Source organism: Morone saxatilis, unplaced genomic scaffold, assembly GCF_004916995.1.
Source record: "Morone saxatilis isolate NCDOM2014 unplaced genomic scaffold, NCSU_SB_2.0 Contig11, whole genome shotgun sequence".
NCBI classification, from domain to species: domain Eukaryota; kingdom Metazoa; phylum Chordata; class Actinopteri; family Moronidae; genus Morone; species Morone saxatilis.
This window is the reverse complement of record NW_023339663.1, coordinates 8,731,514-8,754,720: the sequence shown is the minus strand read 5'-3', so window position 1 is coordinate 8,754,720 and position 23,207 is coordinate 8,731,514. Positions and strand designations below refer to the sequence as shown.

At 38.5% G+C, this 23,207-nt stretch overlaps 2 protein-coding genes across 2 annotated transcripts in view; both read right to left on the bottom strand.

The window, feature by feature from the left end:
* Window positions 1-1,808: 1,808 nt before the first annotated feature.
* Window positions 1,809-8,607, bottom strand: LOC118343377 (immunoglobulin-like domain-containing receptor 1). Its single transcript, XM_035682170.1, has 9 exons — window positions 8,379-8,607; window positions 7,482-7,652; window positions 6,349-6,498; window positions 5,814-5,933; window positions 5,569-5,715; window positions 4,891-5,013; window positions 4,587-4,768; window positions 3,208-3,849; window positions 1,809-3,042 (listed from the first exon to the last, which is right to left on the bottom strand). The coding sequence occupies exons 1-9, from the start codon at window positions 8,422-8,424 to the stop codon at window positions 3,004-3,006; spliced, it is 1,620 nt and encodes a 539-aa protein (XP_035538063.1). The 5' UTR covers window positions 8,425-8,607; the 3' UTR covers window positions 1,809-3,003.
* Window positions 8,608-15,582: 6,975 nt separating this feature from the next.
* LOC118321305 (immunoglobulin-like domain-containing receptor 2) overlaps window positions 15,583-23,207 on the bottom strand; it is a 19,285-nt gene continuing 11,660 nt past the window's right edge. Inside the window, exons 4-9 of the mRNA XM_035652577.1 lie at window positions 22,859-23,005; window positions 22,584-22,751; window positions 22,162-22,290; window positions 21,426-21,771; window positions 20,411-21,146; window positions 15,583-18,437 (exon numbers count right to left, since the gene is read on the bottom strand). Coding sequence (XP_035508470.1) covers window positions 18,402-18,437; window positions 20,411-21,146; window positions 21,426-21,771; window positions 22,162-22,290; window positions 22,584-22,751; window positions 22,859-23,005 — 1,562 coding nt within the window. The 3' untranslated portion in view covers window positions 15,583-18,401. The remainder of the gene's footprint in view (window positions 18,438-20,410; window positions 21,147-21,425; window positions 21,772-22,161; window positions 22,291-22,583; window positions 22,752-22,858; window positions 23,006-23,207) is intronic.

Here is a 23,207-nt window from a genome sequence, read left to right as displayed (position 1 = left end):
TGCTGTTAAAACACATTATACAGTTTATTGTCCAGCTGCTACAGGCCTGGAGCAAATCTACCATCCTGGAGTTTATGTTCAAACCTGTTTCAGAGAGACATTGATTACACTGTATGGTCATTTTGGTAGTAAGTTAATGTTCATTATACATATATAATATTATATATGGTTAAAAGGAGTTCGGGCTAGACCTGCTCTATTTGAAAAGTGTCCTGAGATAACTTCTGTTATGAATTGGCGCTATACAAATAAAAATGAATTGAATTGAATATACCTTACTGACATTAGAAACCTCTCAGTGTAGTGGTCGGGGCCACCAGGGGGCCTCAGCTAATTGGAGGGAAGATTTGGCAAAATACAAAAATTAATTCATCATCACATAAACTGCTGGCATTGTATCTGATGTTTATATATTTATAACTATCAGGGTTAGTTTAAGTTAGAGGGACTTTTTAGCTCTAGTTAATGTTGAGTTGTGTTCAACTAAACTGATAAAAATGCTCATATTGGAAAACAGAAATATTTTATCTGGTGGAATGATGCAAGTTTTGAAAAACAAATTATTATTGCATCAACACAAGTAAGGAAATGTATATTCAGAAGTTGTTTTCTTTGTTTTTGTTTCTTGCCATAGTAATTTTTTAGAAGGGCCCCGGCCATAAGCTAATATTTAGGGGGTCTCGGCCTACCTAAAAACTGATAAACTGGCAACTGACTGTAGGTCAATGTACATTTATAATTGTAACTTGCTGAATGGTTCTTTATGTTTGCTAATTTGTCAGAGATAGTGAAACGTAATTTCCTTTTTCCTTGATGTTATTGACCAACAGTCAGAATACCGAAGTTCAGTTTGTCATGTAAGATTAAAATAAGCAAATCCTCACATTGGAGAGGCTGGAACCGGTGAATGTTTATGAATTATTTAAACTGTTTCCAGTTAATTTTCTGTTAATTGACTAGTGGCTAGCCTAATCAATTATTCAACTAATCCTTTCAGCTCTACCTATCTAATATGACGTTAGCTGCTCTTTTAGGCAGTTTAAAGGTTATGGCTTTAGTAATACACCAATCACAATAGGTAACCTCAAAATGACAAGAGATGTAGGTGTGACAATAACAATTTTTTTTTTACCTGGTTCTGAAAAGAGGTATGAAGAATTCTCAACTTGTCTTATGTTTCCCTTGTCAACCAGCATTGAGTCAAATCAACATTGGGTTGTTGTTTTTAACATTATTTGCACATTTTGGCAAAATTGTCATGATTGGCTCTCAGCTGTTCGCCTTAAAGGTGACATTTGAATGATAAACATGCAAAACTTCTTAACCTGTTGATTTTGATGTAACATTATATGCCCAAGTGTAGATAATTCAAATTGACTTCTAAGTAGCTCATATGTATTGAAACAAAATATGCAGTACCATCGTTCTTGAACATTTTTACATAAACTGTGCTGACTCCAGTTTTGTTTAACTTGTATTATGTTAGTGCTGTAAATTTATATTTAATGCTCTGCTTCTCATATTGTGGATAATTTGACTTATTTGACTTAACAGTTCACTGAAGTCTGGTAAATTAGCATGTGTTTGTCTGATGTGCCACAGATTTGGTTAAATGTAGATAGTTGGTTAGTTTTGATTCTAAGCTGAAGCGCATGCTAGGATTTAGCTATTAAATGGAATAAATACAATTGTTGTGAACTGACAGTGGTGATATAAAGCCTTCAATTTCTTTCTAAAAACCTGCTACCTCTGCATGTGATGTTCTCTATATTGTAATCTTGGTATTTGGGAATAAGAACAATAAACAGTTCTGTTATACCCCAAAAGGTACAATGTTTATTATCAATGTTATTAATAAACACAAACTGACTGTACAGTGTAAATAGAAACATCAATGGAACATACAGCAAGTCAACAACTTGAATTCCACGTGAAGTGATTTTTAGTTCAATGTGTATTTCTGAAATATACCATCATACAAGCCAAAGGGGGAAAAAAGAAACCAGGTAAGTTTCCATTGTGCCAACAACCATAATTTAAAAAGAAAAGAAAAACAGCTTTTTGGACCTGTAATATTGCTGACAGTACTCAACACCATGTAAATTACTTATTTACACACAGTGTTGACTGTTGTTTAAGCACTTAGGGTAAATACATCCTTCATCTTATGTACAAAAGGTTTAAAAAACACTTCATTATTATCTGGACAGAGGCTAATGTTAATGCTAATATACACCTTTCCTTCAAAATAAATGTCACTACAACACATCTAGGAGATATGAAAAATAACTATTTACAAAAATTATAAAAAGCTAAAAACAATTTTCATCATTCACAAGAGTCGATTCATATTTATATGGGTTTAAATAGTTTTTGGCTAATGTAACAACAATTGTAATTAGTTTATTTACTTGCCCTGAGAGTAATTTCTTCATCTAATGGTTATTTATAATATTTTTTATCAAATATGAGAAGAAAGATGTGTTAAATATATATTTGTTTAAGAGGAGAAACCTCAATTCTGAAGCCACATTTAAGAATAATCTAACAGAAGGCTTTTAATCCAAATCCCCTCAGAATATTTTCATTACACTGATGAACCAGCAGAGGGGAATATTATTCCAAAATCTGTTCAGTAGTCACAGTAAAGCTCGGTTTTCTTAAAACAATATCTAAAAAACAAACCATTTATAGACTACTCAATAGGTTTCCTTATTGACGCCAAACATTTGCTTTACTACTTGGCACTGCACACTCTGAAGAGGAAGATTATGCCAAATTTAAGAATCTCTCAATCTCACATTTTATGAATCCTTCTGCCAGCTTTTCACTTATATAAAAAAAAAAAAAAGGTAATGAATGGGCTGGTCCATGGTTCATTTAAATACACAAAATGGCGGCATTTAAAGTTTACCAGTAGCCAGACAACTTGGCTCCCGATTCTAGTGAGGTGTACGTGTTCTCTGAAACAGAGGTCACAGGGTGTTTCACAGCTGGAGGGGTTCAGATGACGACACTGGTGCCACTGCGAGAACTCTTGTCCTGAGAGAGACACACTAACTTTAGATTCACTTCACTAACAATCATCAGTATACCTCAGACTGCTTTTAAAATGACTGTGTGTTTGAGTGTGTGTGCATTTGTCTAAGTGCGTTGGTGTAGTTGCAAGAAAAGTGTGTTTATCAACTAAAGCAGCGTGTGTCTTACAGAGTAGCGTTCATTCCTCCGTGCTCCTGGTTTCTGTCCAGGCTCGTACTCGGAGTAGCTGGGAGGTTTGTCAACCCAGCTTCCTCCTCCTCTCCTTCCTCCACTTGCCCCTCTCCTGCTGCTGCCCTCATCATCTGAGCTCCAGGACCCTCCTCTAGGGTGCCTTGATGCTGGGGGAGAGTAGTTTGCCCTGGATCTGTTGTCAAATAGGTCATCCCTGGAACGGGAGCGGGGCCGGTCCATGCCTCCTCGTGCACCACTGCGACTCCGCCCATCCAGTGATTCCTCGCTGTAGCTCCTGGGAATACCCCTAGACCGGGCGGGCGAGGGATACCGCCTGCCTGCTGCCCCTCGATCGTCATGACGGCCAAAGCCACTGCGGCTGCTCTCGCTGGAGCTCGGGGGGCGAGTCCTGGGTGCAGGGGGTGGGTTTCTGCCTGGTGGCTGCTCTCTTATTGGTGGAAGTGTGATGACCCGGCGCTCTGTTGGGCCATCATCAAGGGCAGAGATCATGCTTGGAGGGCCAGGGGAAAATGGGACAGGATGCATGTGCTGGAGAGGAGGTTGCATCTGCTGCATGTGGTGGGGCGGAGGTTGCATCTGCTGCATGTGCTGCATGTGGTGGGGTGGAGGTGGCTGGGACTGATGGGAAGAAGACCCCAGAAGAAGAGGAAATAAAGAAGTAAATATAAATGACAACCACCACTCGTACATTTCAGTGAAATTCACAGTATATACTGTTTTGGCTGTTATAAAGACAAGAAAGACTGCACTTTATCATTCAAAAGATTTTTTTGGCAAAAGGTAAAAGCGGTATTTAACATATAGGAAATGGCATAAATATAATAACTGATAGAGAGAGAGAGTTTCCTTTGGGAAACCCTGAATCAAAAATTATAACGCCCACTCAGTTGTTCATTGAATTGTAAAGTGGCCATTATACTCCATCAGAACTGCTTGTTGGATGGTCAAATAGCTGGCTGCTTCCCTAACCCTACCATGACTTAAAGAGCCACCAACACTCTGGTTTCTTTAACTGCCTTGACAATGATTTTAATTTAAATAACGCTGAATCAAATGTTTGCTAAAACAAAAGCTTTGACAATAATTTCTTTGGTAGTTGCAAAATTGCAAAAATGTATTGCATTCTCTTAAGAGACTCATTTTAGTCCAAACTAAACAGCTAATAACGCAACCCACCTTTTCCCAAAGACATGCCACTGGAAAATCTGTATTATTAGGCCCCAAATATAAACTAAAATACTACAAGTGACTAAACAGGACTGGTCTGAGCAAGGGTTTGTATTTAATAAGTTAATGAAAAAATAATCTGATGCCCTTCTGTTTACATAAACAGATTTTAGAACATGCTTACATACCTGTAGCAGAGGACTGGCCATGTCCATCCCCCTCACCTGGCTTTCTAAGTAATCAAGCATCTGATTGGTGTTGGCAGGGGTATGGTTGCCATGGACACTGGGAGGAGGCATGCTGTAAGCTGAAGATTGAGGAGGAGGGAGGGGCATAGGCTTCATAGGGAAGCTCTTGCCTGAAGCGGATCCTGGAGCGACAAAAACATACACATAAAGTCAGAGATCTGAAGTCTGAAGGTATTAAGGCCACAGTCTGCTCGTCAACCGACTTGCTGTGTAACATAATGTGTGTGTGTGTGTGTGTGTGTACCTGAGTAGAGCAGCGGGTTCATCTGGGAGGAGGCGTGGCTCATTGGTGCATATACCGGCTGTCCTCCCATCCAGGGAGCCATGGCCCTCTGAGCCTCCTTGATCATACGATGCTGCATCACAGCTGAAAGATCAGGACAGCATTTTCTTATATACATATTTATTAATACAGGAGCGTCTTCTCTGAGTATACAGGCTCTTTATCTGCACTGTGGCTGTCAGAAATACAACGAAGAGATGCTGATAGCAACGTCTCATTGGCTATTGTTCATGCCAAATATTCTAGTTTCTCGACCAAGTTTAGCAATATATGCTTTTTAACTTCCTACTTCAAAACAAAACCATTGATGAAGTGCACTTCAGAAAACAGGTACTAGTTTTATTTAAAATCCATCTAGAATGGGCTTTAATGGGCTTGACTGTCTCTCTCTCATTTGGACTTGGTCTTGACTTGGACTCGACTAGTCCTGACTACCAGTTAATAAGGATTTTGGTTTAAAACAGAACAACATTATCTGTTTTTTCACTCCCAAGTTGCCTTTTTGTTTCTCTTCTGTGCATTTTTGACACCACAAGTTGTGAATTGATTGCTATCAGCAGTCCATTTCCTTGTCTTGGATATCAGAGCATCCTTAAAGCACCAACAAGGAGAGTTTTCTAAATGGGGCCTGCTTTCTACCTTTTTCAGGACAGCAGCATTGCTGTGGGCAGCAGGGACAGCGAACGTAGCAGCAGCATTTCTGAGGGCAGCACTGGCAGCAGCAGATACAGAAGAGGAGGATCAGAAGGAGGGCTCCGATGATGATAAACAACACTGTTAACCAGTCTGAGAGAGGAGAGGAAGATACACGCTTACTGTGGTGTGCCCAGAGACATGGACATCTTGTGTAAGTTTAAACATTTTTTTTTCTCTTTCTTTCTTACTGTAAACAATAAGTTGGACTTCTTTGTCAGAGATTCCAGAGGTGTCTCCAGCAGCATTGACAGAGCAGAGGTACACCCCGTTGTCCCACCACATAATCTCATTGATCACCAGGTCTGCCTCTGTACACACACAAACACACACACACAGAAACTTCCAATCAAACTGTAGTACCTTTAAAGGCAATTTTAAACAATTGTCTTCTCAATTCTTCCCAAGTGACATCAATTCTAATTTGACCAACTTCTGACCAACAGTCTAAAACATATTCACACTCACAACTAAAGTAGAGGACTAAAAATAGGCCTACCACAAAATATTACAAGTTGAGAAGCCGTTTTCTAAAATGCTTAAATGATTTAATTTAAATGAAAGGTTTCAACTCATTTCAACTCTACTATGAAGAAATAATAGGTGAAGCAAAATATGTATAACATAGTGTCTCAAGACCAACACAGTCTTATCTTACTCTCATCACAAAGGGGTTAAGTCTGATACCAGCTGTGCTGAATGGGACCGTGTAATGCCTGAACTCACTATTTTGGATGGTGATCCTGCGCTCACGGTATTCAGCTCCCAGTGTCGGCTCACTGCTTCCTTTCTTCTGGATCACCGTGCGCACTGTCCGCTGACGATCTGGACAGTCATTCGCTGGGTCCTGTCCTAACTGTAGTGCAGACTGGTATGCTGCGACATAGAGGCAAAGTTTTAATTAAAACAACCATATGATTAAAGCATCTTTAGCACCACTACCGACTATCCTACAGGTTATTATTCTGTACTGTGCGAGACAGTGACAGTGCTTGTGGCACGGCTATAGGGATGGCAATGTCAGTCTGCTGGTCAATCCACCATTTTAGTCCAGACTGAAATATCTTTACAGAGACTGGACGAATTGAGATAACATTTTCATTCATAATCCCCAGAGAATCTAACAACATTCCACATCAGCCTCTGCTGTATTCTGTGTCTAGTGGTAATTAGCAAATGTTAGCATGCTAATATGCAAACTAAGATATGTTAGCATTTAGTGCAAAGCATGGCTCAGCCTAATTACATACACTAGCATTGCTCTTGGTCTTCTTATAAACCAAAAAACAATGTGGTCAATAAACCAAGGCAAGTCCTCACATCACAACTGAAGGATACAGAGGGTTTTATTTGTCACATACACAAGCATCATGTGTAAGGAAATGCAGTGTGGCATACTCATGCCAAAAGCTTGTGCTAGAAGTGTGAAAAATAGATTCAGAGGACAGAGTTCACTATCCTGCTGGTCTGAGGAATGAAGGTTTTTCTCTGTGTTGGACTATTCTGCTGGAATAGTCTGATGATTACAAAGATGACTTCTTGACGCACACATTCTTCATTTATCATCATCAATCAAGTGTTTAGTATTGGGTAGAGGATAGTTGGAGCCTATGGCTAATACACCATCTAGTAGCTGAAAAACATCTATCATTTAGATTAGCTCACTATGTATGGGAAGGTTTTTTCGCTCTGGCATTGAATATTCAGAGATTATGAGATTTATATAAACATGATGTCCTTTCCTCATCAAGTCATGCTTTACCTCCCTCCTCTGTATTACATCAGCAGCGCAGTGTCTGGTAATGCAAATATACTATCACTTTTCTCTCCATTATGCCCTCTTTCGGTGTGTTGCTTACCTGTGGAGTAATATTCCAGCACAGGGTCCTTGCAGAAGGACTTGAATACCCAGGTGACCAGAACATCTTGGAGGTTTGCAGAGGTGGAGTAGTCACATTGGAGGATAACTGAGGCAAACAGAGTTGTGCTGCGCTGCTGCTGAGGAACAATCACCTGAATACACACCGACACTGTAGGAGGGACGGCAAACAGACAGTTACATACAGTTGGCTGCTTTGTGTATTTGTGCATGTGAGAGGAATAAAGTTATCTCATGTGCCAAAAAAACATTTCTAATTCTGGCAATTTAGAGAAACAGTAGCCTGTGTATTGAAACAAGGTAAGGAAGACTTGTGGCAAGAATGAAACAATGTGTGTGAGGGTTTCTCTCAACCTAGGAGTTCATTTCAAACTGGCAGAACCAGAAAAACAGGTGACATAGACAAAGACACAGGAAATGGCCTACTGTGAAACTCAAACTACCAACACTCAAAAGCTGGAATGAAACCTGTGAAGTTAACATGTCCTTAAATGTACACAGGTCACAGTGACTCTTAAATATAATATGGAAGACTGTATAAAAATCGTGGGTTACAGTTTAAATGCACAACTGGATCACATAACGACCTGTAAGTAGGTATCAGTGAAATTAAAATTAAATAAAGATACTAATAATAAAATGGAAAAGAAAATTAAATTAAAAAAGGATCTTCAAGTACACACAGTATGTAGTCCGCCTGTAGGAAAGGTAATATAAACAAGATTTCTATCTTTATGTGAAATAAACTGACATGTGACCGATACCTCGAGTTTGGAAAGTTTCAGTTGACATTTTTAAAATCTTCTAATTCAGAAGCATGTTAACGAGACTCTTTTTAAAACAAAATGAGCCCAATATGTATCGAAATAGAAATTACCTTTGAGAAGCGACCACAGGAGGATGGCGGCAGGTAGTCTCCGCATGATGACAACGCTGTTCCACAAAACCCCCTCAGTAAAAACTGTCAATACAAATAAAAATACAAATAAAAAAAATCCTCGAATGACAATAAAAAGTAAAAAAAAATAAAATAATAAAAAGCAGAGCCTATATTCTTAAACACAGCTGTTCTTCGTTTCGTCCTGTGCGTGTGTCCGAGCAGTATCTTTGGTTAATTCCTGAAACTGCAGTCACCTCTGGCCACACCCCGAAACAGGTGAACTCATCCGGTCCTGTGACGTTGCCAGGTGCACAGGAATCTCCCCCAAAAACGAAAGAGAAGTCAAAGAGGTGTCACTGCGAACAATATATCCTTTTTGTAGCACGATTAATGCCTGGGATTTATGTGGTGAACAAAAAAAGTCTCACTTTTTTTATGTATTCCAAATATTTTGAATTGATGTGTAGAACTTTCTATCTATAAATATAGGTGCTTTATGGTAGCGCTATTTTCATTGATTTTGAAATGAATTCACAATTATGGAAAAACATTTTTAACTCCTTAATCCAACTGTTAATAATTGAATGAAATAGAGTTGAACTTATTTATACTTGATACTATCTCCTTTACAACTCTCAATAACAAAATTATTCAATTCATATAAATAATTTATTCATTTCTTCCTCCAATGTTTTTCTTTTGTTTAATGTTTTAAAATCTCTTGCACAATCCCCTTACTAAATGTTTATGTTTTTCCGCCATACTTCCTGGCACCTTTTTTCGTTTCCTCTTTTTGTTCTTTAAACTTGCCTTTATGTTAATGTTTAAATGTGATTGTCACATATTTTCCACCATTGTGTACAGAGCAGCATAAGGTATTTCACTTTATTTTAAAATAACAGCTTTAAGAGTAACACTTACACCCACATATTGTTTCTAAGAGTGATGCCATTTATTTCTGTGGTTTGGCAACCCTTCACTATGTCAGTACATTCACAGTCAGTTGTAGTCGATTAAAGTATAATCATACAAGTTACATTTATGAAGTCCTCAATGATACATTTGAATTTAAAAACACAGTTGGCAAAATATATGGAGGCATACATGTACCATTTCACATTCATACATTTATTTATGCATTGTAAACCACTTTAGGCATTGTGATTATTGCCATATATTTGTTATTGCAGCTCTATTGTTCACCGAATAAGACTAAGCTAAAACACAGTGTAACAGGGTCACATATACAACATGTCAAGGATAACACGATAAAGTTCAAAATTTTACATTGTGGTCCTTGACGTAAAGACAACATTGATGCACAAAGTGCCAGGATGACATCATACTACCATTAAATAGCCATTATCCTACATTTATCAGTTTAAGACAACTGAACATAAATATAATATCTGTCTGTTCTGCAATTCTATGCTCTATTTGCTGTATTATAAAACAGACGTATTGGTTTTCTACATTCATTAAAGTGTGTCACTGACCTAAAATCTAATTGAATTCAAGCATTATATTAAAATGCAAATGATCGATGTTTAATGTGCATTTTACCACCTTTGTAATTAAAACACAATCAAAGTAATACTTAAAATAGATTTGACAATGTCTACAATCACTCCTGAACAATATACCGAAGTGAGGCTTTAAAGCACAAACATTACCCTTTTTCACTCCATGCTCATTCGGACAAGATGGCACCACTTTACAAACATAAACATCTAATCACTGAAAACAATTAGCTTCAATGGTTGGCCAAATACTCCAATCGAATCAAAGACACACTTGTGCACAGTTACACTGAGTGCTTAGGCCATCATTTTTAAAACATCACACAAAAAAGTTCACTTAAAAAGAGTTCACATAAAAAACATCATAATGTAGTCCAAAAATATTTTACAGCCAAGTTGTTGTTCAACTGCTTAACTGTGTAAAATAGATTAAAGTAACACAAGTTACATAAAAGGTGGAAACAGAATATGTTTAATGCTTCATGAAAAGCAACTTTAGAACTATAAAGCTGATGATGATAATGATGATAGCTGTGGGCCCCACTGGTTCCTTTAACTAGCTGAAAAAAAAGCTATTTTTGAGAGCTGATTGTCTGGTCCATTGTGCATGAATACTCATAGAATCTGGAGTTACGGTGCATAACTACTTTAATGCTTTGCTATTCATTTTGAAAGAGCAGTGGCCAATGGGGAAACCGTCCGGCACTCGACCGACCAGCGGTGTAACTTCATCCCTCACTCACTCAGTAAGTCTATAGGTCAGGCTCCTGCTTCCCCGCGGTCCAGCTCCTGACAAAGAGTTTGACTTCTTTGTAACTGTTTCCAAAAGTGTCTCCAGCAGCATCAACACTGCAGAAGTACACACCACTGTCCGACCACGTCACGTCATTGATCACCAGGTCTGCCTCTGTACACACACACACACACACACACACATACACTTTTGGTTAAATTCTCTACAGAGCTTCACTGCTGTCTTAAAAAGATGTTGTTACTTTTAGCACTGGTTGTCAAAGAGGCCAGTCTGGGGTGAGACTCTATCACATGTCAGAAAGTTTATTTAAAAATCCCACTAAAGATATACATTTAAAAAGCTATAAGCAGATATGGATGTTTTACTTGTGTCTACCATGTCAACTTTACAGTTCTCCTCTTGTTTTGAGATAGAGCCATACAGTGTGTTTTAACCACAAACACTGGTACACTAACAGTACAGAATCTGGCCATGTTTGTAGTGTAACCTGTTTGTCTTTCATGTTGCTGATTGGTCTTTTCATACCTGCCATTCACAGGAATGTAAGTCTGTTATGATGAGAGGATGTTGTTGTGTTTATTTGCTCCTATGTATATGTATATACTTTTCTCACAAGTAAAAATTATAAACAATTCCAAACTTACAGCAATAGGTTGATATTTTAGGAAAAGCGCTTATTTGCTTTCTTAATTGGAAGAGAAGATTGATACCACTTCTTTTGCTCTTAACAACAGATTTCACCTCAAAATGGACATGGGTTCACCTTGTATTGTATGACTGGCTTGAGCCTGACCTTCAAATTGTATAATACAAGTGCAAATGTTTGTATGCACTCACTCTTTTGTAAGGTGATGTTTCGAGCACGGTATTGCGATCCCAGTATTGGCTCTCTCCTTCCTCTCCTCTGGATCACTGTGCGCACTGTCCGCTGACGATCTGGACAGTTATTTAATGGGTCCCGTCTAAACTGTAGCGCCGACTGGTATGCTGCAAAACCAGAGGCAAAGATTTTATTCAAACAACAAACAACTAGCTTTCTATGATTGCCATCCATATCTCCTGCTTGGTAGGTATATGATCGAAACATCATTCTTGTGAAGCCGTACTGGTGACTATCAACCAACTACAGGAATAGTAGGCCTTCTCAGTATTTAACCTTTAACATGAACAGACCGTTCAAGTCCCAAAGTGAAGCAGTAAGGTTGGGGTATTAAGTAAGGTGAAGTGCTACTGCAGAAATAAGTCAATCTGAAGCCTTTCTGAGACTTATAACAGACCTTTTCTCTGCATTATGTTGTATTTTGAACTGGATGTGTGTTTACTTTTGCGTTATTTCCTACACGTGGAGTCGTTCTCTTGCTCCTTGCAGAAGGACTTGTACCTCCAGGTGACCAGAACATCATCGTAGTGTGCAGAGGTGTAGTAGTCACAGTGGAGGATCACTGAGTCAAAGAGAGCTGCACTGTGCTCCTGCTGAGGAACAATCAGCTGAATACACACAGACACTGTGGAGGGACGGCAAACAGAGGGTTACATTCAGTGCTTTGTGTATAACACATTTGTGTTAGAAGAAACACAAATATCTCACGTGCCAAAAAGATGCGGGCAGGTAAGAGAAACAGTAACCAAGGAATTCATTTAAAAGCGTCAGAACCAGAAAAACAGGTGACACAGACAAATGAAACTGTTTACTGTGAACCTACCAACCAAACATTTAAAAGCTGGAACAAAACCTGCTGAGTTCACCTGTTTCTTTAATGTTGACAGGTCACAGTGATTTGTTAAAGTAAGATGGAAGACTATAAAAGTTGTAGAAACACAATTATCTAACTAATAAACATAACTATCTCATAAATATCTTATAGCAATCTGTAAGTATAGGTATCAGTAAAGTCTTCTAAATTAAGAAAATGTATTGTTAATAAAATAAATAAATAAATCAACTCAAAGTATGCATTTGCTTTTTCAGCCTCATGTTAACACACTTTAATGTTTCAGGGAAATTCATAAACAGGCAAACACTTCCTATTTTAAAACAATATTTAAAGAAGTTAAAATTACCTTTGAGAAGCGACAACAGGGGGATCAGGGCAGGTAGTTTCTGCATGATGACGAAAAGTAGGACGCAATATTTATAGATTTACGGTTAAAAGAAGGACGTATTCTAATCTCAGTTTAAACCCAGCTACTCTCATTCAGTGCTTTTGCATGTGGAGTATCCTATCTTTGCATTTAGTGCCTGAGACTGCAGTCATCTCTGGCCACACCTCGAAACAGGTGACTTCATCTCAACCTGTGACATAGCCCGGAGCACAGAAATCCCCTAACGTGAGAATCGGTGACAGGAAGGCCTGCTAATGCTAATTATACAAAAGAACATTTATTATTATAATATGGGGATTTATACTGTCGGGTGCTCATTAAGATTTATATTCAATATTTATTGAAGCATGATATATTTTTAACTCCACACAGTGACATCAAAATTAAATATTATTACATTACATTAGGATTATATTGACATAATACAAAATAGTGTTTGGTTATTTTGATGAAAGATTTTGAAACTACAATGGTGTCTTAGAACATATTTAATGAAATAATGGTTGAAACAATGTAAATATTTTCAGCTCAGTTCAGTTCTGAGCAGCTGACAAACCACTGTAAAATCCTTAGTAATAAAACTGTCACCTTAGAGAGAGGGTCAGACTCATGAACAAAGCCTAAAATTAGTTATAATTATCATAATAAAGCAATACCTACATTTAACCATAAACCTAAAGTGACAATGTATGACAATGTATGTCAATGTATGTGTGTTTATTGAAGTTATGACACAGGAAAATACCTTTTTGATGTTCTTTTGTTACTATTAGAAACAATAGACAGTGGCAGTCTGGTTTTCTTCTTTCAACATTTAGCTGTAACTCTAAACGTTAACCACTAGATGTCAGCCTAAACTTTTCTTTTTTCTTCTTACTAGAAATAGATCTTCATTGTTATGAGATTATTTTAAATTTGACCCTTGAATTCTAATCAGTTAAACTATAAAACCAAGGTGTTTATTCCCTGGAGACTTTTTAAAGACGTCCTCCTTTGTAAACGTCTGGTCCGTATGCATATGAATCAGACAGCTTTGTGTGTTGTCCTGAAGTACTTTCTGAGTCCTTCAAACTGTCAAAGATTGTTTTCCCTCTGAGTACGCCCAATCTGCACCTGCAGCTCTTCCAAGCTTTTTTTCCCCCTCTGGAAACTGGTGCCAAGATCCACTCTTTGTTTCCCACTCGTTCTCCCTTACAGTATATCCTGTCCTTCTGCTGAGGCCGTAAAGCACAAACACTACTTCATTCCACGTTCACTCAGAGATTATTTGTACTACATTTTGATTTTATATAGTACAAATATAAACTTGTAATCACTTAGGGTAAAACATGTTTCAGCATTAAATTTGCCATTTAATTAATACACATATTGCAGTTACTGTATCTGCCTGCAGGCTTATCAGCTCTATGGAAATTAATATTAAGGCAACTGTCACTAAAAACAGCAACACATATCAGTTGCAGGAAAGTTGGTTTTAACATACATAAGTCTATTTTTAATTACATACAATAAAAGTACAATGTTGCACAGGTTTATTTATCAGGAAAGTGGCTGCACTGAATTAACCAGTGGTAGACATTGAGATTGTTACTTTATATTTCAACTCCACATTTCAGAGGCAAATCTTGTACTTTTTACTCCATGTTTATCAAACAATTGTCGTTACTTAGTTACTTTTCAGATTCCTTATTAATATCATATATAATCAAGAAATTATTATCATATCTTAATCTTTACCTGCTGCATATTTACAGTGGTGTTTAAATAATCACTGATATAACATATATCCTTAAATGGGTCATTCTGTATTTTATGCACTTCTTCATTCTTATTCTTTATATGTAACTTCTGTTACTTAAAGGATATTTTAAAGCCGATTTTTTTTTTTTAGTCAAATTCTGAATGCAGGACTTTTACAGCAGTATTTACACTGTGGTATTGCTACTTTTACTTAAAGGTACTACATACACCACTGTATTCAAGTCTGAAATCTTAAGCATTTATCTTGTGTATATCATTAAATATTTAGACTAAACATCATTAGGTTATATTTATTTATTTAGTTTGACACCTAAAAACTCTTCATCAGGACTGTATGTGTGCAGTTTGATCAGATTTGACTGACAGCAACCTAACAATCCACCAAATATCATCATATTTTTCTAAAGGCTGATTGATGCACTGATGTACCTGGAATAATGGCATCACATTTTTCCAGGTTAACTCCACAAGGGGAGCACATACAAAAAACGCAAACTTCTTACTCTATGGTGTATAGTAATGTCATATTTACCCACTCATACCTCTGTAAAGCCGGGAGGGAGTTGCTCAACAACATTCCTGACATACTCTCCGACTGTGAGTGGTCACTGTCTTAACCAATCCCTCCCATCACAAACAGACAGTACATGAGATGATGCACACATGACCTCTCTCCCACACACATCAACACAAGACCCAAAAGACTGAGCCCTTTTCTCCCTCTGAATGGTATAAAAATAACTGTTCTTGCAGTGTTTAATTATCTAATTGTTCCTGAAATGGTGGAAGACGCATTCAAATCTTTAACCTAGGTAAAAGAAGCGGTACAAGTAAAAAGTACGCAATTAAAAAGTCCCCCTGCAAAGTTTATTTCTTTTAAAAAGTAGAATCACAGAGTAATACGCAGAAAAAAAAAACATTTAGAATTGGAATTCAAATAATTAAGTGTTAACTACATTTTCTTTGTCGTTGAATCTTAAGTGAAAGTACTAATTATGAAGAAAAATGGCCCCATAAGTACAGTATTATATTACAGTACTGGACCGTTGTTACTAATATTTTAATGTGCAAGCAGCAGTATATGGTTGTTGGTCAAGGTGCAGCTGATTTCATATCTTACTTTTATACTGTTGTAGTATATTTAAAATAATCTATGATGTACTGTATGGAATTATCTACAATAACTATAACTCTCAAGTAAATATAGTGGGATAAAACAAAAATAAAAATCTTTTCATAATGAAGCAGCAATACAGTACCATGAAAAGCTGATTACTCAAGTAAACAACCGTATCAGAATTGGACTTAAGAACAGTCGTTGAATTCTTGGATATCAACCGTTCAATAAGCAGATACTTTGTAGACTTATAGGTTGTAACAAATGATTTATGTGGATGACAAAACAACTGCTTCACAGATATCTGTGGTTGAGCTGGCAGAACTGATATGTGAGTTTTGACACAGCTGTGTAGTAAAGACAGGCAGTCAGTCTGTGATTACAACAATGAACAAAGACATGAGTCATACTCAATTACACATTGTCTTCTTTACAGAAATGTAAAGAGTCATCTCTCTCTCTCTCTGATACACACACAAACAGTCAGTACCAGACAGCAGAAAATATAATTAAAAACAACAACTATACACTAACATGAGACTTTTCTCATGATGAGCCGACCCAACATGGAAGCAGGGATAATGAAACACTGAATGGCGTAATGTTAGAACCAAGTCAGTAATAGGACTGAAAATCAGTAGGATAATGTGTGTTTTGTGAATGATAACAAGTGAAGCTGTTGGTTTAGCTGTTGACTCAGCACTGATAAGAAAAGGCTGAATTACGGTTATCAAATCAGTCAAATCATCAAGACACTTCATCTTATCTACACAGTCACATTGGAAAGCTTAGACAAACATAATAATCATTTACAAAAATACAAATACAACAATCATATCACACCACACACAAAATGGGTCGAGTTTACATATAAAAATGTCTTCATACTGTAATACAAAAATGTTCAAGGTATGTGGCTGTTTATTACTTTAAATGTTTACAAAAAAACGTTCTTCAGGTTTTAGTCCATTAAAGAAAATTGTTACTTTGTGCAAACTCACATCTATTAATAAAAGATGAAAAGCTCACTGACACACATTCTGGAGACAAAGTTATTGCTTCATGAATAATGAGTGTGACTTAGAAGTAACTGAATAAACACTTGAAATGCTGCAGCAAATGTGGGTCATATTAGTTCATGGGCAGGTCTGCAGTGTTGGTCCATACCCTCATTCATTTAATACTCTGTCAATGTAGCTTTCTATATGTGGACTATAATGTATGTTTTCATGAACTGAAAATGAGCGTCATACAGCCCCACTTCTTCAGAGCTCTGTTTCCGTTTTATGTTGCTTTAAAAACTAATAAAAATCAAATTGACTTCTTTTCTAGCTGATAAATGTTGCTACATGGAATTTGACCTTATATTACCCAGCTCACTTGCATGTAAGTTACATTATTTGTTGGCCACATGGCAGCAGTCTTAGCTGTAAACACACTGGCATATTAGCACTTTATAAGATGTAATGGGGAACATTTGAACAGTTTCTTACTTAGACACACAAAGTAACACTATAACAGTCCAATATTCACTTGTAGTCTGGTTCTGTTTTTGGTCTCTCCAACAACTCTTGAGGGAAATATCTGGCTCTTTAGCTGCTAAGCTCTCCACTATGTTCACCAGCTAGTTGCTTACTGTGTTTGTCTGCTGTTTGGTGCAGAGCAGGTAGTGTGCAGTCAAGTGTTTAACTAAAACATATGCCTGCTGCTGCTGGAAACAGGGTTGATGAGAGCAATGAAAGTGAACCAAAACAGAAAAGTTATAGGTAAAAAAAAAAACAAAACTGAGTTGGAAGACGCTACAACTCTCTGTATAGTTGAGGGGAACTGCAGAGCTAGGTGATAAATTTTGACTATAAGTAAAAACTTAACATTACACACAGTCAGTCAGTATAAAAATATTGCTTAATGCAGCTTTAAGAGTTACTGTCCTTTTGTTGTCCATCCCCACTGTAGATACACACCAGCATGTCGACATTTGGTAATGGTGGTTACTCCTTCCAGCTGTAGTTAACATTTAAATCTCCTTGCATGGGTGCTCTGGTAGCTTACCTGGCAGAGATGGCACCTCATAAACCCTTGCTGAAACGGCCATTGGTTCAAATCTGACCTCTGGGCCCTTCGCTGTGTGTCATCCCCTCTGGTCCTTTCTTGTCTATCTTCAGCTGTTGAATAAAGCCAAAAAGTAAAAAATCTCCCTGCAAAAGCCATCTGAATTAGCTGCTTTAGTCCATGAATAATGTTACTGAATGACACAGTGCTTGTATTGTCAAACAACTTAAGCTACAATATGTACTTTACAATAATGCTCTTGTCATATACTTCTTTTTTTTGTGTGTGTCTTTTAATGCAGATATCTCATCAAATGGAAATGAATGCGCTCATTGTGCTGGAAGCGTAAAGCCGGTCTCTCCGCTTCAGAGCGTTTTCTAAGGGGACGGGGGGAGACGAACAGTGTCCTGCTGGCAGGGACAGTCTAGGTCATACAGCCAGCCCACATTAGTTCAGTGTTAGTCCAGCTGACATATACAATATATGAGGCAGCCGGTGACAGAAACTGAACCGTGATGACTTCATCGTTTCGTGAAGTCACAGACAGAAACCCCAGTAACAGTCTCGATAGTAAAAATGTTGTCTGTTGTCCATTTCTTCATTCAGCTTTCCTTCATAGTCAGTTGTAATTTGCATATATCCAAAGTCATAGGCTGACATGCACTTCCCGTACACTCCGCTCAAAGCGCTCGGGCTGTGTGGCTCTCAGATGATCAGACGATGAGGGAATCCCGGCTTAGGAGAGTGCTCTGTTGAGGATTGAAAAATAGTGTAAGTGATCAAAAATAAAACTGAGTTTACACCAAAATACAAAACTAATAATATGGAAAAAAAATATGAACACACGTTTTTTGAGTAGAATGAGAGAGTAAAGAGATAGTAAACATTAGCCAAACGGGGGTTATTATGGTGAACTTGAACCTGGGACAAACTGGATTTCAACCTTTTTCTAATTATTTGAAGTTTGAAAGCCGGTTCTGGTGAATGAATTGATCCTCTACAGGAAGTCTTTGATGTTGAATACCTTTTTGACCCAGGTTTGTGAGGGAGGGGACAACCAGTTATGATTGTTATAGAGAGTGGTTGGATACAGAACAGAATATTCTACCTAGTTTTCACTGTGGTAGCATCTGAATCTGACCTGTCAAAGGTACAACAAGAACACTTACTGTGGGCCTACAAACCTTTATTATACTGTAAGTCAGAGTTTCTCAACCTTAGAGCTCAAGAAATGTTCGTATGAGTTTGACATATCATGTTAAATAACAGCAGGTTTGAAATACATAATCGTTTCTGTATAATCTTTCCAAGTGTGCCATAATCCAACTCACATGATTAACTCTCTAAGTGAAAAGTTTGGGGGCTAAAAATGAGGTCATAGGCCAGAAAAGGTTAAGAAACTGAACTACAATGGAAACAGCGTAGGTACTAGGCTCTAACCACAACACAATACAATTCTGCTCAGTTACGTTTTGTTTAAGAAAAGAAAATCTATAAATAATAATAAATAAATTCTTTTACACCATCTTGAAAAGAGGATTAGATGAAATATAATCTTGGATCACATATTCATCTGAATGTTCAGAAATTGATAACAATGAGTAAAGATGCAGATGAAATAAACCTAGTTAAATTTCCCATTTACCATATTGTTTTTTAACATGTAAAAATATACCTCCAGCTTAAAGCAGTGGTTAGCTTTGTGGGCAAGGATACCTTTCTCAGATAGTGGATTCTTTTCTTTGATCTTTGTGTGTATTTAAAGGGATGTTGATTGCTGTTTAAAAGTTTAAATATACGTTTTTTTGTAACTTTTGTGCTGTATAAATAAAGTTAATTATTATTACTATCATTTATGGTCAGATCGTTCCTGGAACTTTGGAACCAGATGAACTGAACTCAGGAGCTAAACTACAAACCAAAGTTCCTTTTGCATTCCTGTTTCCATGAAGATTAGATCCATCAAGAATCATGAAGATTAGGCAAATTAGATTAATTGATTAAATTCATTTTTGATTAAAAAAGACTGCTTTTGAAACTCATCTTTCACGCACAATAAAAGAACAACATGGAATCATCCTGTTGATCTTTGTATTTGCTCTTCCTCTGATGTTTGAGTTGGATATAAAAAATAATGAATGAAAAGGAGAGAGAAAAGTCTCCATAGTAGACGGTCTGTGTTTTATGTTTATTTCTGCTTTGAGCCATGACGAAACTATCAGTAAATCAAGTATATCTTTTGTTTACTTGCTTTGTTCCCACATTACTGCTACCTCTCACAACCGCCACCCCCATCTCTCTCGTTATCCCTGCTCTCAACTCTCTCCTCCCTCGACAAGCCAAATTGATGATTGATACAAGAGCCTCCCAGCACCTCTTTGTTTTGCGAATGAACCAACCGCTGGTTCTGTGTTTGACCAGTCAGCGACGTTCAGTCCTGCGAGCTTCACCCTGATAGTTCCTCAACCATCACAAAGTTCTACCTCAAGCATTATGACATTTGTCACCCTAGAAGACTCTCTTTAAAGCAGGGAAATACAATGAGTGTTAAATACTTTGTAGTTAGCCTAGTATTAACATTTTTCTAACAAATGTTTTCATCAACTACACACCGATAACAAAAAAATAAATAAAAATACTACATAAGCTCTACTCACTGCTGTTGATCTGCAAATAAGCATCACCAGCATACAAACCAACCAATAACTTAAATGTAACTCACCACTTTCCGGTTCTTTTCTCTGGGGTCCTCTCTGCGACCGGGCAGGGAATGGGCGGGAGGTTGAGAGGAGCGAGCGTTTGCTGGGAGTGGCCGTGGAGATGGCCTTTCAGTTCTGTTTCGCTCTGTGTCTGAGTAAGGAGGCAGTGAATCAGCCTCAGGCCTGTTACTAGGCGAGCGGCTGCAGTGCCTACTAGATTCCCCACTGCTCTTTTTCGAGCTGCCCTTTGAGGGTGTGTCTGAATCTTCCTCACCCCGGGCCCCACTCTTCCCCTGGCTGACCCCTCGTAACTTGGCCTTACGCTCGAGCAAGCTGTTTAGGAACGTGCCATCGTAGTCCTTCTCTTGAGAAGAAGTTGATGGTGGACTGACTCTGGGAGGGGGCGGGACAGGGTGGTCGCTGTCCCAAGTGCCCCTCCTCTTTTGGGGCGAATGAAGTGGGCTTATGATATGTCCGTTTTTCTTATTTCGTCTGGGATTATCTTCGTGGTCGCTGCTGTCCCCAAGCTCATTCTCATCATTGTGATAATGCTGAGGCGGAGCAACACGGTAGGAAGGATATCGACTGAACTCCATAAGCTCCATCTCATAGTCTCCCCTCTCTTCTTCCCTTTTATCTGCCTTTCTGGTCCCTCTCTGCTTGTAAGAAGCAGCAAACTCTTCCAGCTCATCCAGTGAGCCGGTTCGTCCTGCAGTACGGTACGTCTTTCTCTGCAGATGTTCTGAACGAGGGTTCCACCTACAAGACACGACAAGAGCGAACCAACAGTGAGAAGGAGGGGATATACAGAATCTGTGTTTACATACACTTGCTGTAAGCAATTAAGTTACAGTTGACTCTGTACAGTAAACTGATAGATTAAACATTACGTACTGTATACAAAAAACTTGATTCGTAATCAGGTAATGGATTAGAGAAACTACTTAAATATGGTTGGGGGTATGAGAGGATCTGATCTGCAGAATGTTTATGTATATGTACAGTAACCAGGTTACTACAGAGCACCAGTATGAGTACCTGTATTGGTTATCCTCCTCGCTGTGATTCTGTTGCCGTTGATTTCGGCCGGGTCTGCGTGACTGTGAGGAGGACGGAGGGTCGTCGCTGTACCGCCGAGGAGGAAGGGGCTCGTCCTGGCAGCGCCGAGGTTCTGAGTCGGGGTCATCGCAATATTGTTGGGGTGAAGGGGGATTGTCACGGTAACGCTGCGGCTCTGGGCTGCGGTTGTCACGGTAGCGTTGGGGTTCAGGCTGAGGGTCGTGGTCAGGGATGGCGGGCAGAGCTTTCTTCTGGACATTTCGGTATGTTTGCCGGAAGCCCGTATCTCCCTCGTGGAGGGAGCTGAGCTCAGACAGGCTGCAGGCTAGATGGATCAAAATGAGGGAATTAATAAATGAAGAACGACTGAACAGAGAAGTAAACAAACAGAACATTTTGCTTAAAGGAAGCACAGAGAATAACAAAGACATTGTGGAAGAAGAAAGTGAGAGTCGAAGTCTGCAAGATATTACGTTGAACATTGGAGTGCTGATTGTTAAAACATATTCTTGCAGTGCTATACATCTGAACTACAGGGAATTCAACATGCAGAATGCTTGTGTAGAGAGGCATGCCAAGACAAGTTCAAGAGAAAAGAAAGGCAGCTTAAAGTAAAGAGCAGCATGCATTGTCTATTGATTGTATCAACTTGCTATAGAAGGTCCAGAAAGGATTTTCAGAGAATGAATCCACAGGATGGGTTTATAAATCTTACACTGGTGGCTGGTGGACCTGGCAGGGTTGAAGTGAGCCAGTTGTTTCTCTACATACTGTAGCACCCTGAGAGAGTCCTGATCCTGAGGTGAGGGCACGCGGTAGGGAACCCCTACAGCATGCATCGGCACTGCAGATACACACTTGACCAATGAGCATGGAGAACTTCTGTTTATCTTGTGTGTGTGTTTATTGTGGATTGAGGACCATATTGGTGGTTCTGCTTGTTTTATATTTCACTATTTTATTCTTTTACAAATGAAGTTGATCTTGTAGATTATTCTAAAACAAGGAAATACACAATTTAAAAGGAGTAATTCAGAATAAACCCTGAGGATGATTTAAAAACAAAACAACAATAATAGGGTCTTTCAATAATTCTTAAAACACAGATTGACACGCTAATAAAGTGTAAGACCTCACCTGCTGTGAGTAGACTGCCATCCGAAGGGGACACAGAAGACATCTTGTCCACCAGGGAGGGAGGGGCGATGGGGACCATCGTCGGGACACCAGTGACAAAATACGGAGGGTAGGCAGGTGATTGAGGCCTGGAGTTGCCCGTCTTTATACCCTTACCTGCCTCATATACTACAAAAGCAACACACAATCCCATTCAGACTTTCCAGAGAAACATATTTCTTACAACCAAAGTCTTGGTTGGTGGTTCTGATCACTGTGTGTGTATTTATACTCACGGTGTCTAGGGCAGCAGCACGTGTCGGGGCAGCACCAGCAGCTGACGTAGCAGCAGCAGGAGTGAGGACAACACTGACACCAACAAACCCCAACCAACAGCAGGAATAAGACACTGCCAAGTACGACCGCCGCCACAAACACCCACTCTGGAAGTACACACAACACAGAATCCTGTATATAAATAAGCATCAACACATACAGTAGGACATACAATACTTATATACACATACATAGCAACAGTTTGGCCTTTTGCACTTCTATAAAATTGTTGCAGAACCAGAGATCCACACATTTCAGTCCATACATTTGTCTTACTCGTCAAAACCTGCTGCCTACATTACCCACAAT